Raw genomic sequence first — 15,245 nt, 5'->3', positions numbered from 1 at the left:
AGTTACAAGAACATACTTTTTATACGTGGTTTTGGTAATTTTCTCAACTTTTTAACAACTACTTTGCTAATAATTTAAATGTAGACGTAAATTTTGAAAATATTTGTAATTAATATATACATATGGACTAAATTTACACGTCAATCATTGTTGTTTTACTACGTTAAAGATTTGGGATTTGACCTTTCATTCTTACCGTTCACTAAAAAACATCAATTCCTTTTTATGGTTTCATCCCGAACACATATTTTTTGAATTCTAAAAGCAAATAAATAAATATGGTCATAAAAATAACATGACTGTGTACTTTTTTTTAGGAAACTACAGGGCCATGGTCCCCCAAATTTTGTTTGTCTTTCAAAATTTAATTTAATTTTTTAAAAAATTTAAGAAATGTATGATAAGTTTTCTTTATTATTATTAAAAAACGAGGAAGTTCAAACCATAACATTTTGGATGATAATATAATTCAATAAACGTATTAAAATATCGATATAATTGTTAAAGCGAATAGAATGCAACTGACGTACAAATATATTAATGATCCAGACAAATATGTCTTTCGAAATTTTTTCATTTCTTTATTATACTTTAAAAATATTGGTACGAGTAAATAGATAATTTATCCACACTTCATAATTTAAATTACTTTGTTTTTTCTTTTTATATTCGCTAATAGTTTTTATTTTATCTATCGATTAAACTTAGGTCAAATTTGGTCCTCTATGTTGATGAGCTTATATAAACTTCTAAGCTGATTAAAGTTTTTTTTTAAAAAAAAAAAAAAGAGAGAATTTACTATGATTAATAAAATGATGAACTAAAATAAGAAGATAAGGGGTTGATTAGGCCCATAAAGGAAACAAAATTAAAATGAAGTTTGGTATCTCATATTTAAAATTGTATTTATTTGATAAAAAATAAAACAAGTTCATTTATAAATATTTTTTAATATATTACGGTCATTCGATATGTGAAGTTTAGTTTCTATTTAGTCTCTACATTTTAAAATTAAATATATTTTTATTTGCGAGATTTTAACGATGATCAATTTTAATCCTTAACTTAACTAATTTTATATCAAATTTAGAAGCGGTGTTATGATAGGGTTTAAATTTCTAATATTTTGTGTTGATAAGATTTATAGATTTTCATTTTTTGTGTAAAGTGACCAACGAAATTCACTTTTCCATAATACATAATTAAAATACTTATAAAAACAAAATTAAAAGTTGAAGAATATATTAAAACATTCCAAGAACCCTAACCTCAAATAGACGTAAAAATTAAAAATTTAAAAATGTCATTAGATACTCTTTAGAGGTCAGAGATTAGATCAAATTTATAAATTAATTAAATCAAAATAAACAATAAACTATTTTAATAAATAAACAATGGAGTTAAAGAATTACTGAGAAAACAAAAGAAAAAAGAAAAAAGAAAGACTGTGCTATATATTCTTTTTGGGTTTGGGAAATAAAAATTCTTAGAAAAAAACCAAATGAATGTGCCATAAAAATGCAAAAAGCATAAACAGGTGTACTAATTATGAACTAAAATAGTAGTAATGAAAGAATAATAATGGTAATTAAGGAGTTTAAGCACGAATTACAAAGCTAATTTCCCTCGAAAAATCAAACCCCTCTTCTCATGTTGTCAGCTGAAAGTTAATCGTCCTTCATCTGCACTCTGATGTGTCCCCTTTTCAACTCCTTTCTCTTTCCCACTTAATTAATTATTTTCTAATTCCTTTTTTATTTTTTATATCTTATTTTATATTATACATATGTAGTCTAAAATATATCTATAAAATAATAATAATAATAATAAACTCGAGATAATTCATCATCAGAGAGGCATGTTTAATGATGAATTTAATTATATAATCAAGTAATAATAATCATATGCTCATCTCAAACTTGGTTTTGTATTAACGAGGTTACGTTTCATAGTCAAATTATAAATGCATAAAATTCAAATTTAATTAAAATAAACTGTTCTTTAAACATAAAAGTGTCGAAACTTTATCAAACACAAAGCTGATGTAAAAAGGCTACTAGACATGTATACAACATATTAAAAAAAACTTTAATAACAAAATCGAGAAAGTGGAATGCATGTACTTTTCAACTATAGTGAATTTGTAATTAGAATAATATATATCAAATAAATACATAGGTGTTTTTCCAAATATAAAAATAAAATATTTACATTGTATATAACAATTTCGAAAATAGAAAAAGCTGCCCATCATGTAAAATATCAAAAATACCTTATATATTTGGTAACGCGATTTGGTATATGATCGTTTAATTAATTGGATACACGATTGTTTAGATTTGCCTATGCGATCGTTAGATTTGGCTACCCCAAATCTAAACTTTTTTTTTTTTTTCAAAATATGATATACAATCGTTAGATTATTTGGAGTTCCAAATCTAAATATAATTAGTTTGGTACACGATCATTTAGATTTGGTATAAACGATTTTTTTCAATATTCTTTATCACGATCTTTTAATTTTTGTTATTCTAATTTAAATGCCTAACCAAAATTTTAATATTTAAAAATGCCTAAATTTATGGAGTTTGTAAATATTCCGTTGGTTTGTTATATTTAAGAAGGAAATAAATAGCAGACAATTCACAAACCTATTTGATGAAAAAATTTAAAATTGAAACGAATCAAATGGTAGATTCATAAGCTCTCTTGATGAGGTGTAAACTTGAATATAGAGAAGATTGGAGAACAATTTTAACATTGAACTGAAATTGGTTTGATTACGATTCTTTTATATTTATATGTTATATAAAAACATAAAATTAAGAAGATATTCATCATCCTTAAATCTATACTAAATCGGTCGTGTATTTCAAAATTTAAGGGTTTCATGCTAACTTTAGAATTTGTATTGCTGTTTTATAATCATAGAATTTGAAAAACAATTTCCAAGAATAGAATACATGCTTTTCTACCAAAAAAAGGAAACATATAGGATGAAATCAGTAAGTTAATAACATAAAAAGAAAAAAAATTAACATAGGTTTCATTGTAATTATTTTTATGTGGGTTTTTTCTTTCTATGACAAGAAGTGGGAATAATTAAATTTGCAAGGGCAACCAATTAGTTGGCTCTAAAATTTATTTATTTTTCTTGTCCCAATTAAGTCGTAATATTAAAATTAATTAAAAAATATATATATATATATATATATATAAATAAACAGAAGCAACAAATATTTGAGACAATAGTTATATATAATTATATAATATAAGGTAGAAATAAATATATGTGTGTGTGTTGTGAAAGGAAGTGCAAAGTGGGATTGTTTTAGTTTAAAAGTATTTTTGTGTAAGCTCATCGATTTTATAAAGTTAAAACCTATAATTAATAGTTTAATTCACATCGGTAGAATCAATAATACCTAATTGTAGTCATCTTGTCTACTATTTTTGGGAAAATGCGCCTCTTTGTTTGGAATTACCAATTCCCTCTTTTATCTCTCCCACACCCTTTCTTTCTTTCTCAACTCACCCTTCATACAAATATCAATTTAAATCTTAAAACTAACTATTCTATTAATTTAGAATCGTATTAGAACTTAGAACTAATCATTATATCAAATTAGATGGTAAACTTTTAGAGGTGTATCAATTTGATCTTCTACTTTTATTAATGTACTAATTTAAATTGTTAATTTTCATAAATACATCCAATAAAACATAATAGAGAGTTTAAGTTGATACAACTCAAAGTTTGAAGTTTAGACTATACAATTATTAATTTAAACCTTAAAAGGTTTTCTTACTATTATTTAATATTGTCCTTCCATCTAATTCGAGAAATCAGATTCTCTTTAAGTTTTTTAATACATAAAAAATTTGTAGTTATTATGTATGATTCTGTTTTAAAATTTATAATATGTGCATGTATGTATGTATATTATTATTATTATTAGTTACGTTATATTTATTTGATCAATATAAAGTTTGTACATGCAGATTAAAGATTTAATATTATTAGTTAATGTTACACAAATATTTTCTTTTACAATAAATGTGAATATAATTTTTTTTGCCATAAATTTAAGAGAGAATAAACGATAATTATTGTTGAGTTAGATTCATTAAATAAGTAAAAAAAAATGAAATTATATATTTGGAAGGTAAAAAATGAATTTATATTTATCACGATGATAAATTTTCAAAATTTGCAAAGGTAAAATAATATGTATATTTACTTTTTAGGCTTAAGGTTTAAATATCATAGGTAGATTTTTGTGGGCGTCACTTACATTTTTTATTTATAATTTTGCTGTGATCCATTTGACGCAATATTTAGAATTTAAGTTAGATTGATTTAATATAAAGTACTTAAAAGTTAGGAGCTAGTAAACTAAAAAAAATGTTATGGTATGTTTATTTTTGTCGTGCATCGTAGAATTAAATATTTAAACTCTATGTTCTATATACATCTATATTTTTTCATTTTATGTTAGGATGAAATTAAATTACAACTAGAAACTTTAGATGTGTCAATTTTTCATGATCATAAATTCAACTTTAAAATGTCTTTTCACTCGATCGAATTTTATTTGGTTGAAGAATGTGTCCAAATCCTATTATGATTGCTTTGGATGATAGGAGAAAAAAAAGGAAGTATCTTAGAGCTTAAACTCTTTCATGATTTCAGAATCAGTAATGTTCTTGTAGTGCCACAAATTTGTTAGGCTATGCCATTTTGGGGACCTAATGCCCAGGTTAGTTCGTGAGGAGATTGTTCGGTGTGAAACATGGGTTGGGCCTATTGCCAAAACCTGGGCCTGGCTTGGGCCCCAGACTCACCTTGATTGGGCCAAACGTCACCATATAGGCCTAGCCCATTTCTTATCTTTAGCTCTAGCCCAGCTCTTTAGCTTTGGGAGCCCTAATTTCACACTGCCTTTGATCTGCACCACTGTCTATCTGGAGCTTACCCACCACCCTGTCTCGACGACATTGAAGCTTCTTCGGCCATTATCGCCGGCAATCCACCAATATCCTCACGGCTCACTGTAACCCACCACGCTCCCTGCTTCAGCGTTTCGCTCTCATTTCTGGGTTGCATTCATTCACCCTCCCTCAGCGCCTAATTGTCATCTCTCAGCGTGAGTTTTTATGTTCTCGTGCTTTCTGCGAGTCTGTTATTCGATTTATTGATCTTCGATTCAGTCTTCTTGTGATGTTTTGTTTGTAGTCAATATTGGGTAAGATCAGTTGTTTGAGTGCACTATTTGATTTATCGCAGTAAAAGGTTATCTGGTTAGCTGTTTTGGTTGCGAATCTTGGCATTTCTCTGTTTCAGTTTGCTTGTTGTGCTGTGATTAGCTTTGATTTGTGATTATCAAATACGAAGTATTTGATAGTGTAGAAACAAGGGTTCTTCTATGAATCTGAACATTAGTGTTTTATTCGTATAGGAATTTGGAGCACTTATTAGTTCGTTATAAACATGGTAAGATTTGCCTGATATGCCTGTGAGCTCAAGACTAACTAAAGAGTTGTATAGATAGCTTAAAATAGGCATGCTTAAAGAGTGTTGAAAGCTTATGTCAAAATTTTCACAGTGAAGTTTCTCTCTTCATTTTTCTGGATAATTTGTATTGGGATTTTTACTTGTAACTTAAGGCCTATAAGAAAACTAATCACTTGTTTTCTTGATGCCCCATAGCACAGTTTTTTGAATTAAACCTAACTAGAGTCGTGTGTTCGAATTTTTGGTTAATCTTAATGAAGAAAAGCCTTAAGTTGGGGGTTTAGGGACCTGAGGTGGGCGTGGACTTTGAGAAACAGAGAAAAGAAATACCTGTCTTCTTGACCGGTATCTTGTCTATAGCTCTTTGTTCTTAATGGGTGTTTAATGTTGATTAGTTTGTTGACTTAGTTTTCTTTTATATCCAGGCCACTGAATTGTTCTTCCGAAACTCAAAAATGGGTTCGATTTAAGTAGATTGCTACTTCAGGGGGAAAGTTAAATTTGGTAACTTGAGAAATGCGCTTAGTTTCAAGAATAAGTCATCTTCTACCCAATGTGTTTGCAAACACCATTCGCTCTTCTACAGTTGCCCTCAATCCTCTCAACAGAAATGGAGTGCATAGAAATTATGCTCAACCTTCTCGGATAGAGGAGGAAGAGGAAGAGGTGGAAATTGATCAGAGAAGGCTTCCAGCTGACTACGATCCTGCTAATTTTGATCCAACAGAGCATCGTAGTCCTCCAACAGATCGTGTTTTTAGGCTAGTAGATGAAATATCTGGACTCACATTAGTTGAAGTTGCTGAATTATCTTCCATTTTGATGAAAAAATTGGGAATGACAGAGATGCCAGTTGCTGGATATATGAAGCCAGGAGCTGTGGGGTTGGCTGGAATGGTGAAGAAGGTGTCATCAGCAACTGCTAAGGAGGAGAAGAAAGCAGAAAAGACTGTTTATGAGTTGAAACTAGAGTCTTACGAAGCGTCTGCAAAGATTAAAATTATCAAGGAGGTAAGAAGTCTCACTGATTTAGGTCTCAAAGAGGCAAAGGATTTAGTGGATAAAGCCCCATCGGTGTTGAAGAAGGGACTATCAAAGGAAGAGGGTGAACAAATAATTGAAAAGATGAAAGCACTTGGTGCAAAAGTGATCTTGGAATGAATGAATGTATGCTTTTAGTCATCCACTGTCTCCATGTATTTTGTTCTTGGCTTCGTTAGACTCGATGTTTTTCTATAATAATATCTTGCATTTTTCAGTGTCTTCATTTTCTAGCAAGATAGCATTTACTCATCTTCAAACGAATGCAAGAGGAGCAACATCTTCTGTTCCATTTCTGTCTTAATAGTCAAACGAAACGACACCTGTATTGCTGCTTTTTCCCTACTTTTTTAAGGGGCATCTTTTTTAGAACTCAAGAAGGCTGAAGGTTTCATTTAATTTTTTTTTTTAATTTTGAAATATTTGGATTAGATTGTGTTTTTTAGGCATTTTCTTTTAATTTTGTTAAAAGGAAGTGAGGATGTTATTGGGATTTTTCCTCTTCTTTTTTATATCTATTCAATTTTTTGCAGGTTTCATACAAATTTTATGTTCGGAGAAATTCTCATTGAAAATATAAAAAGACTATTTCCTAAAAACTGTTGGAAAGGGTTTAATAAATAAACAAGATCTAAATCTTATTCCAGTTTTGTTAGCATTCTGATTGAGGAATGTCGCCAATATGTTTAAAAAGTTCTAAAGATAGTTCGATTAGATTTAAACTTAAATTAAAGATTCTAAACAGTTTGGGTATGTGACTTTTTTTCTTTTAAAAATGAATAGGTTAAAAAGCTATTACGCATCGAATTGAATTTAAACCCAAAATTAAGACCTCATACTTGCAAAAAAAAAAAAAAAAAAAAAAAAAAAAACATAACATATTCTTTTTCTTTTTTTATGGACTAAATAGCAATCTCTAAATCTCAAAAACTAGTTTTACAAGTTTCGTTCAAAAAATCTACCCTACCGTCATTCTTAAGCATGTTAATAAAATAAAAAGTAATGATGAAGTGCATCCCACATCTAACCGACTATACTCTTTGCTTTTTAATCACAAATAATTTTTTTAATAGAAAATATGTATTTTTAAAAAAGAAGAATGACATAAAACGTTTCAATCGGATGACATCCATTTGAAATGTAGTTCTTCTTCTTAGAGTGAAAGGGGCGTCAATCTAGAAACAAACAATCCTGAATTGAGAACAATAATTTGAAGGTACTCCGAGGCGTTTCATTATTATTTAGAGTTGAAGGATTACATGTTAAACCTACTTCAAGCGACGACTTGAATTTACTTATTTTACACCCACGTCAAACCTCTGCATTAAGATTTGGAAAAAGAAAAACACATCTTCATTTTTTGTGGTGTCCCAGCAAAGTTTTAAAAGATTTCAGGGGATGACGAAGAATCTGGGGAGGGTGGTTTACAAGCATCTTCAATGTCAATGCCTGAAATGCCTCACGTTGGTGAAGACGAGAGACACGCCGTACTTGTTGCAGCAGTCGATGGCATCGGGATCTCGGATGCTGCCCCCTGGCTCTGCAATAATACCTACTCCACTTTGACATGCTTCTTCCACTGCATCATTCCAAGCTGCCAACCGAAGTTGCAAGCACATAAGAACAAATTCACTATTACTGTCATACCACACATGTAGCTAACATAGGATGCTTTAAAACCACTAATTTGATTTCCAGAATTTACCAAATGGGAAGAATGCATCACTAGCCAAAGCAGCTCCTTTCACCTCATCCCCTGCTTTCCTCAAGGCTATCCGCAAACTCTCAAGACGATTTGGTTGCCCGCTTCCCATACCCAACATGCAGTTATTCTGCCAAAAAAGAGTCAGCATCAGAAATATTCCAACAGAAAACAAACATGTCAAGAAAAATTCAGAGTTAGAATTATACTAACCTTTGCTATCACAATGGCATTACTCTTAACATGCTTAACGCATAGCCATGCAAACTCTGCATCCCGAAGCTCACTTTCTTGAGGAGCCTTTCCAGAAACTACGTTAAATTTTATATCTTGTGGAACCAAGTCATCAGAATCCTGTGCTAACCATCCACCACCAACTTGCCTGAGTGATAGTTTTCCTTTCTCGTTTTTGCCTGCCTCGAGAATTCGTAATGTCTTCGATTTCCCACGCAAGATCTCAAGCCCTTTCTCTGTGTACTTGGGTGCAACAACAATCTCATAAAACATCCGCGTTTCACCATCTGTTGGGCTTCTGAACTCCCTAAGTTCCCTTGCAAGAGTCTAAATACAGTAAAAGTAAAGAATTGAATCTATTTGGCTTCTTCATTCATCTAATTTATCAAATAGCAACCAAACGTCAATACATGACAAAAGCACAAATATATCTTGGTAGATGAAAATTTTGTATGGTGTTCCATGACAGTGCTTCAATGTTTTGGAAGCTGTAGGAAGTCTGGCAACCATCTACTTGAAATTAAGTGCTCCAAAAGTTACCATAAAATTATCAAAGTTTCAAGTCCAATCAATTGTCTTAACGATCTCATGTCTTGATAGAGGATTAATTCCTTAAATGAGGCAGAATGCTGGTCCCCAAAACATGTTTTAAGGAACAAAAAATACCAACCTCATCAACTTCTATGTTGAAGGCGACAATGCCACCAAATGCACTCACGGGATCAGCTTTCACAGCCAGCCTATATGCTTCCAGAATATCATCACGTGAAGCTACACCACATGGATTAGTGTGCTTCACAATTACACAGGTAGGATTGCTAAACTCCGATACACAATTCCAAGCTGCATCGGCATCTAAGTAGTTATTATATGACATCTCCTGCATAAATCAAAAATTTCCAAGACAAATGAAACTAAAATGGCATATGAGATTAAAGAGAATGAAATGTAATGCGGCACATTCAGATAATCTTATGCCAATAACAATTTTCATACATCAAAGGAACTTTTGAGCAAGAATGAAGGCATGCAATAGAAGGCTAAATAATGTAATATCGCAAATCTCAGTGCATACTTAGGAGAAGCCTTACTTTTTGGATATTAATGATGCATTTCCATGATCATCTTGGTAAACAAACAGAGAAGGCTCCACAATGAAATTGAAACAGTTTACATATACTGCCTTCCTGAGTTGAGAAATATTTTTTTTAACAAGAAACAAACCTCTTCATTAAGACAATGATATGAGACTAATGCTCAAAGTACAAAGGAAACAACAAGCATAAAGCTACGATTCACAAGTAAGCATTTAACTATTACTCACAAATTAAAATTTCCTTCTCTCTGTAAAGTGGAAATGAATCATATTACTCCTTAAAAATGATTAGATAACTAAGTCTGGCCCATCTTATCTAAGAACTTACTTGGGAAAGTGATCAAGAACAGTAAATCAACCAAAATGCAACAACCGACTTCCAATAAATCATTATCATAATCATAAATTCCAAACATCTCCATGTTCTCATCAGGCCAAGGCTTACTGTAATTGTTTCAGAAAATTTGAAGGCACAAACATAATAGATAAAATTAATCCTTTATACCATGGATCTTTGTTAGCAAACAGAAATAACTGCAGAAAGGCAACAATTGACAAGTGTGTATTTCTCGTAGCTTCAACCCACAAATGAATTGATGAAGAGAGGCACTTGCTCACCTTTCCATGGTGCTGAACTGCTGTAGCAATACCACCAGCATTGACCTCAGAAAGACTCTTATCAACATAAAACGCAGCCTTCTGATGAGGATTTTCCCCATAGCGAAGAGAACTTTTGAGGGAAAGAGGCACAGTAAAGCTGGGAGGAAATTTATCTACGAACAAACACAGAAGACTGCTTAATCTAAAATTCCACAAGATTAACAAAATATATATATATATATATATTTTTTCATCGAGAATATAATAGTAAAAATAAATATGCAAATTAATTCTTTTCTTAGTTTTGACAAGTGTATGCTTTACTTTATCTTTGGACCAAATGACAAAATGAGTGGGCATAGTAAAGATGATTGAACCAATCCTAGTACTTATACACACAGCAGAGATGAAACGTGGAATTTACCTCCAACAGTCTGCTTCCACAGCCATTCTGAGACTGCAGAATCATAAGAAGCTACGTGTTGAAATGCCTTCCAAGCAAGCTTCCTGCGGAATTGTTGATCATCTTCACTTCCTTTCAAAAATTCAAGCAGTGCAGGATAGTCTTCAGTATCTACGACCACCAAAACATCTTTGTGATTCTGCATGTGCATGTTCGTCCACGTATCAATAAAACATCCTAGACAATAAACTAAAAACAATGCTAAATTGTACATCACGAAATGAAAGTAATCTAAACTAAAAATTAAAGCATGATATGCATCCTCACATTAGAGAAATGGTCTTCAAGCCATTACACCGATCTTTTTCCTTAAAAAGTTTTTGAGTCCTCAAACCCGCTTATACACACCATAACTAACTTCATAGGATAATATTTAATAGTTAAAAATCATAAAGGATTTTATTATTTTAGGTGTATAGTTACCATGGATTTGAACTCATTCCTTGAAATTCCTCTACTTTTTTTCACACATTCTGATGCCACTAAGCCAAAATGGCTTTGAGCTAGTTCATTAATTTCACTTCCATATTTGTAAGAGAAACCTAGTACCATTTGACAAATCAATAACAGATCTCGTGTTTCTATCCGACTTCCATAGGAATTCGGGAAGAAGCTAATACAAATCCCAAGACAACTTTGGCAATAATTTACCCACACAGTTCTCCACTTTCCTACCTTTGCAGCAGCTCTGATCATAGCTGGGCCACCAATATCAATGTTCTCGATTCCATCTTCAAAGTTAATTCCTTGAGATGAGGTTACTTTTTCATAGAAAGGATACAAGTTTACCACAACAACATCAAATGTGCCTGCAGAGAGACTATTTTAGAAAACAGGAAGTAAAGCTCAGAAGGCCATGCATTGCAGTTGAAATGCCATTAGAACTTAGGAAGGACCCATATAAGAATTCCGGAGATTGATTGCAAAGATGTACATGAATAAAACACAAGCATAGAGCTCACCAATTCCATGCTTTTTTAAGGCATCCATATGATGCCCTTGATCTCTTCTAGCAAGAATGCCCCCATGTATAGAAGGATGCAAAGTTTTTACACGGCCATCAAGCTGCAACCACAAAATAAAAATTATGATTGACATACAAAATGGTCAGCTAAGTCTCCACCTAATTATATGCTAACTTCATACGAGGATAATGATGAAAAGTCAAGCCAAAAAAAAACTTGTCAATAAATGTATAAGATGAGCAAGAACGGTGGCATTTGATTGTGTAAAAATATACTGCATCTGCCTCTTAACTTCATACAAGAGTGCTTCAAGAATCTATGCAAAGGAAAATACTGCCAACCTTTCATGCCATGTATGACTTTAAAATACGTTTTTAGAATCTAAGCAAAATGGTGAACTGCACACAGCAATGCATTTCCGGAAGCTTTGGGGAACTTTTTCCATTCAGAATCTGAACAAAGACAAGAAATGCAGCATACCATTTCAGGAAAACAAGTAACCTCCTCCACCTTAGTAACATGAACCCCAGAACTTTCCAACGTAGATGCTGTTCCTCCAGTTGAAACAATTGTATAGCTGCAAGTTCATAAGATACATTGTATAATATATGTTTTGAATGTTTTAATGCCCAAGGCACAATCTAGAGAAGGTACAAAACATACATAGTATGTGTCATAACTAAGAAGTCACCAAAAAAAATTATAAGAAAATCCATTGATTACATGTTAATGATTTCAAAATGAGGTGATCAATCTTTAAGCAAAGAACTTAAACCAAATTGCAAAATAAGAAAAGAAGAGTTCACCCCAATTCTTGAAGCCCATTTCCTAGAAATGCAAGATTTTTCTTGTCTGACAACGATATCAGAGCTAGTTTTTTTCCTGAAGAACATAATAGGAAACAACTGTCAAATTGATATGCCCAAATTGCTATAAAAAGATCCTATATAGAAAAAATATCAAAGATAGCACTTCCTATGGAACCATGACTGATACAAAAGCGTTTCCACTTGAGTCAAGTTACATCATAAAGCAAAAGAAACTGAAACCTAAGCTCCAAATGGAAAAAAAATTTAAACCTCAGAGTTAATGATTGATGGTAGCCTTTAGTTTTTTAGAGATTAACAACTCAGCTAACTACCTATAGGAAACAACCAACATTTCCCTTCATGTCCTTTATCCACCAAAGTCCATCTCTCAAACATACTAGAAACATACAGACAAAATTCAAAGCCTTCAAAAGAAAATGTAATGTTTAATATAAAAGAACAAGAGGATATTACCAGAAGCAGATGGTATTGTGAGCTTTGAAGAAAAAGTGATGGTTTCACCATCAGCCATGGCTTTGAGAGTAGAGCACCGCTGCCGTAGCAGACAATGATGGAGAGAGACACGTGTGAATAAAGACTGTTAAAAAAAGGGAAGAGTAAAAAACCCAGAATATGGGATTGTTGCTACCAAAATTTAAATAGAAAATAAAACAGAAAAATGGGTGAATTGCACATTACAATAAGAGGCAAAGGATTGGCTTCCTTAAGAAAAAGCCGAGCACGGGGTTCTCCAGACGAAATAGCAGTGATAGGTGTGGCAGGAGAATGAGCAACAACAGACCTAAACATCACTGTCACTTCTTCGCTTTTGTTGCTTGGTTTCTTGACACCAACGGTTCTCTTCCCTCAGCCTGTCAAACCGCTAGTGTCAGAAACATCATCTATATACCGCATTACTAATACATAGGCAACAAGTATGAGAGGTTTAGAATATTATTCCTAAAACTCATTCGTCTCACCAATTACAATACTCTCCTCTTGTATAAATAGGAGAAAAATTAACAACTATAACATAATTAACAAAATACAAATTACTCTGTTTTGAACAAATTAACAACTTGGACAACTAAGTGTAATTAATCATTTGTCTACTTTACCCTTAGACATATCAAGAAAATTCACATAGACAGGATGTGGATTGACGTTTGTACCCAACACATAAACCGCAATTTCCAAGATATCAACCTAAAAAATAATACCAATACAATCGGACTCATTTCGCCTTCAATATATTACCAATGAGAAATTTATCATCAAAATTGTTTACAGTTTAAACCTTGACCAATGAATCATTAACGCTCAGTATTGTTCCAATATTTTCAACAATAATTGATAAAAGCCACTTGGCAAGCTTATCCTACAACCAGAGGTTCATATAAAAAAAAAAAAAAAAAAGAACACAAAAAACAGAGAAAAGACTATGTCGACCTGACTCTTATCCAGTAAACTTAAAAATAACTGATATGGGAACATAGATTAAGATCGAAAAAGAAAAAAAAAAAAAAAAAAACCACCAACCATAGATCGTATTCCACAGAATTGCAGAAAGTTTGAGGTGCAAAAGGGGGGAGAGGGGGATTCATAAATGAACAGTATTTAAAAATACGCAAATAAAAAAGTTGAGGTGGGGAGGTACAGCATCACTGGAAAATTAGTTGAGTACTTCATTATTGTTGTTCTCAGTTCAAAGCTCGCAAATTTGCATCAATCTTACACAGATTTTTCAAGTCGTTCCAGAACACACCCCCAAACAGTTCCTTTTAGAAATAGTTTTAAAGTCAGATTAGAACGTCATCGATGACCTCCATGATGTTGAAACCTCACCCTTAATCGAACAAAAAGTAAATAAATAAATAAATAAATCAGCAAACCAAAACACACATACAAAGAACCGCCGAAGGAAGAAAGCAAGAACATGAACGAAAATGAGACAGGGAGATTGAAGATAAACAATAAAAGATTAGCTACAACGTTGAGTTGTGTTGAAACGAACCCTGGAAGTTGAAAACTCTTCCACTGTCTACTTCACTTTCAGTAAGGCGGGGCCGCGGAGTTAGGTTATCTTCAGTAGTGTCTACAAAAAATGAAGTTTTATATACGCAGATGATATAAATTCGCCATTTCACGATTTTCAAAGACATTTCAAAATAAAACCGAATCTTTGTTTAAGTAATGTAATTTTTAAAAATAATGTCAATCCTACGTGGCAGTCAACTGGCGGAGGAGCGGACAGCATGCGTGATAGAGGAGGAGGCGCGACTGACTTCCGGCTGAACCCGAACAAAAAAGCGTGGCTTTTGCGGCCGAGGATCGACGCTTGGATGGAGATGGAGACGGGAAGTGACCGCCGGCGGCTGCAACTCCTTTGAGAAGAAGATGAAAACGTAGGGGCGCGGGCGGGGAGATGAAAATTAGGGCTAAAATAAACCCCCTGGCATAGATTCATTTTACTACGTACCACAAATATTTTGACGTTGGGGGGTTAGAGTAACGATATTTTCCTTTGTGGTACAACAATAGTTACGAGCAATCCAACCTCTCAAAAAGTTGTACTAGTTATCGTGACCGAAATCGAGCTGTTCAAATTTGGTTTAAGTAATTTAACTTGCATCGAACCAATTTTTTGATTTTGTGCATACATCGGTTCGATTTTATTTTAACATTCGATTCAATGTCCACCCCTAATTTTTAATGACATAGTATTTATAACGTTAAAATATTTTATTGTTCTATCCTATATCTTTTTATCGTAAAAGAAGTTTATTAAACAAAATATTGTAAATAACAAAACTGTAGAAA

General features: G+C 32.4%; 2 protein-coding genes across 10 annotated transcripts; one reads left to right on the top strand and one right to left on the bottom strand.

Moving 5' to 3' along the window:
• Nucleotides 1–4,769: 4,769 nt before the first annotated feature.
• LOC103484849 (uncharacterized) lies at nt 4,770–6,780 on the top strand. Of its 4 annotated transcripts, XM_051080083.1 has the most exons (4): nt 4,931–5,147; nt 5,460–5,494; nt 5,776–5,860; nt 5,941–6,780. In XM_051080083.1, the coding sequence occupies exon 4, from the start codon at nt 6,032–6,034 to the stop codon at nt 6,674–6,676; it is 645 nt and encodes a 214-aa protein (XP_050936040.1). In that variant the 5' UTR covers nt 4,931–5,147; nt 5,460–5,494; nt 5,776–5,860; nt 5,941–6,031; the 3' UTR covers nt 6,677–6,780. The 4 variants fall into 4 exon arrangements, with proteins under 4 accessions (XP_050936041.1, XP_050936038.1, XP_050936037.1 ...); XM_051080084.1 differs by lacking the exon at nt 5,460–5,494 and having other exon boundaries at nt 4,770–5,147; XM_051080081.1 differs by lacking the exon at nt 5,460–5,494 and having other exon boundaries at nt 4,926–5,147; nt 5,781–5,860.
• A 972-nt stretch (nt 6,781–7,752) lies between these two features.
• LOC103484902 (uncharacterized) lies at nt 7,753–14,865 on the bottom strand. 6 transcript variants are annotated; one of them, XM_051080078.1, is made up of 15 exons: nt 14,650–14,862; nt 14,440–14,520; nt 14,161–14,271; nt 13,125–13,297; nt 12,900–13,023; nt 12,423–12,498; nt 12,097–12,193; nt 11,614–11,716; nt 11,327–11,460; nt 10,613–10,790; nt 10,207–10,361; nt 9,163–9,372; nt 8,472–8,819; nt 8,262–8,388; nt 7,753–8,150 (listed from the first exon to the last, which is right to left on the bottom strand). In XM_051080078.1, the coding sequence occupies exons 4-15, from the start codon at nt 13,233–13,235 to the stop codon at nt 7,999–8,001; spliced, it is 1,815 nt and encodes a 604-aa protein (XP_050936035.1). In that variant the 5' UTR covers nt 13,236–13,297; nt 14,161–14,271; nt 14,440–14,520; nt 14,650–14,862; the 3' UTR covers nt 7,753–7,998. The 6 variants fall into 6 exon arrangements, with proteins under 6 accessions (XP_050936035.1, XP_008440494.2, XP_050936034.1 ...); XM_008442272.3 differs by lacking the exon at nt 14,161–14,271 and having other exon boundaries at nt 14,650–14,865; XM_051080077.1 differs by lacking the exon at nt 14,161–14,271 and having other exon boundaries at nt 14,332–14,520.
• Nucleotides 14,866–15,245: the final 380 nt, after the last annotated feature.

The sequence above is a fragment of the Cucumis melo genome, chromosome 12, assembly GCF_025177605.1.
Source record: "Cucumis melo cultivar AY chromosome 12, USDA_Cmelo_AY_1.0, whole genome shotgun sequence".
Classification (NCBI taxonomy): Eukaryota; Viridiplantae; Streptophyta; class Magnoliopsida; order Cucurbitales; family Cucurbitaceae; genus Cucumis; species Cucumis melo.
This window is presented reverse-complemented; position numbering and strand designations above follow the sequence as displayed.

Coding starts and splice junctions, on each gene's coding strand:
- LOC103484849 (XM_051080084.1), top strand. CDS start 6,032: ATGCGCTTAGTTTCAAGAATAAGTCATCTTCTACCCAATGTGTTTGCA.
- LOC103484902 (XM_008442272.3), bottom strand. CDS start 13,235: ATGTTTAGGTCTGTTGTTGCTCATTCTCCTGCCACACCTATCACTGCT. Junction 12,194..12,422: donor AATGGGCTTCAAGAATTGGG/GTGAACTCTTCT, acceptor ATGAACTTGCAG/CTATACAATTGTTTCAACTG. Junction 8,820..9,162: donor TCAACATAGAAGTTGATGAG/GTTGGTATTTTT, acceptor TACTGTATTTAG/ACTCTTGCAAGGGAACTTAG.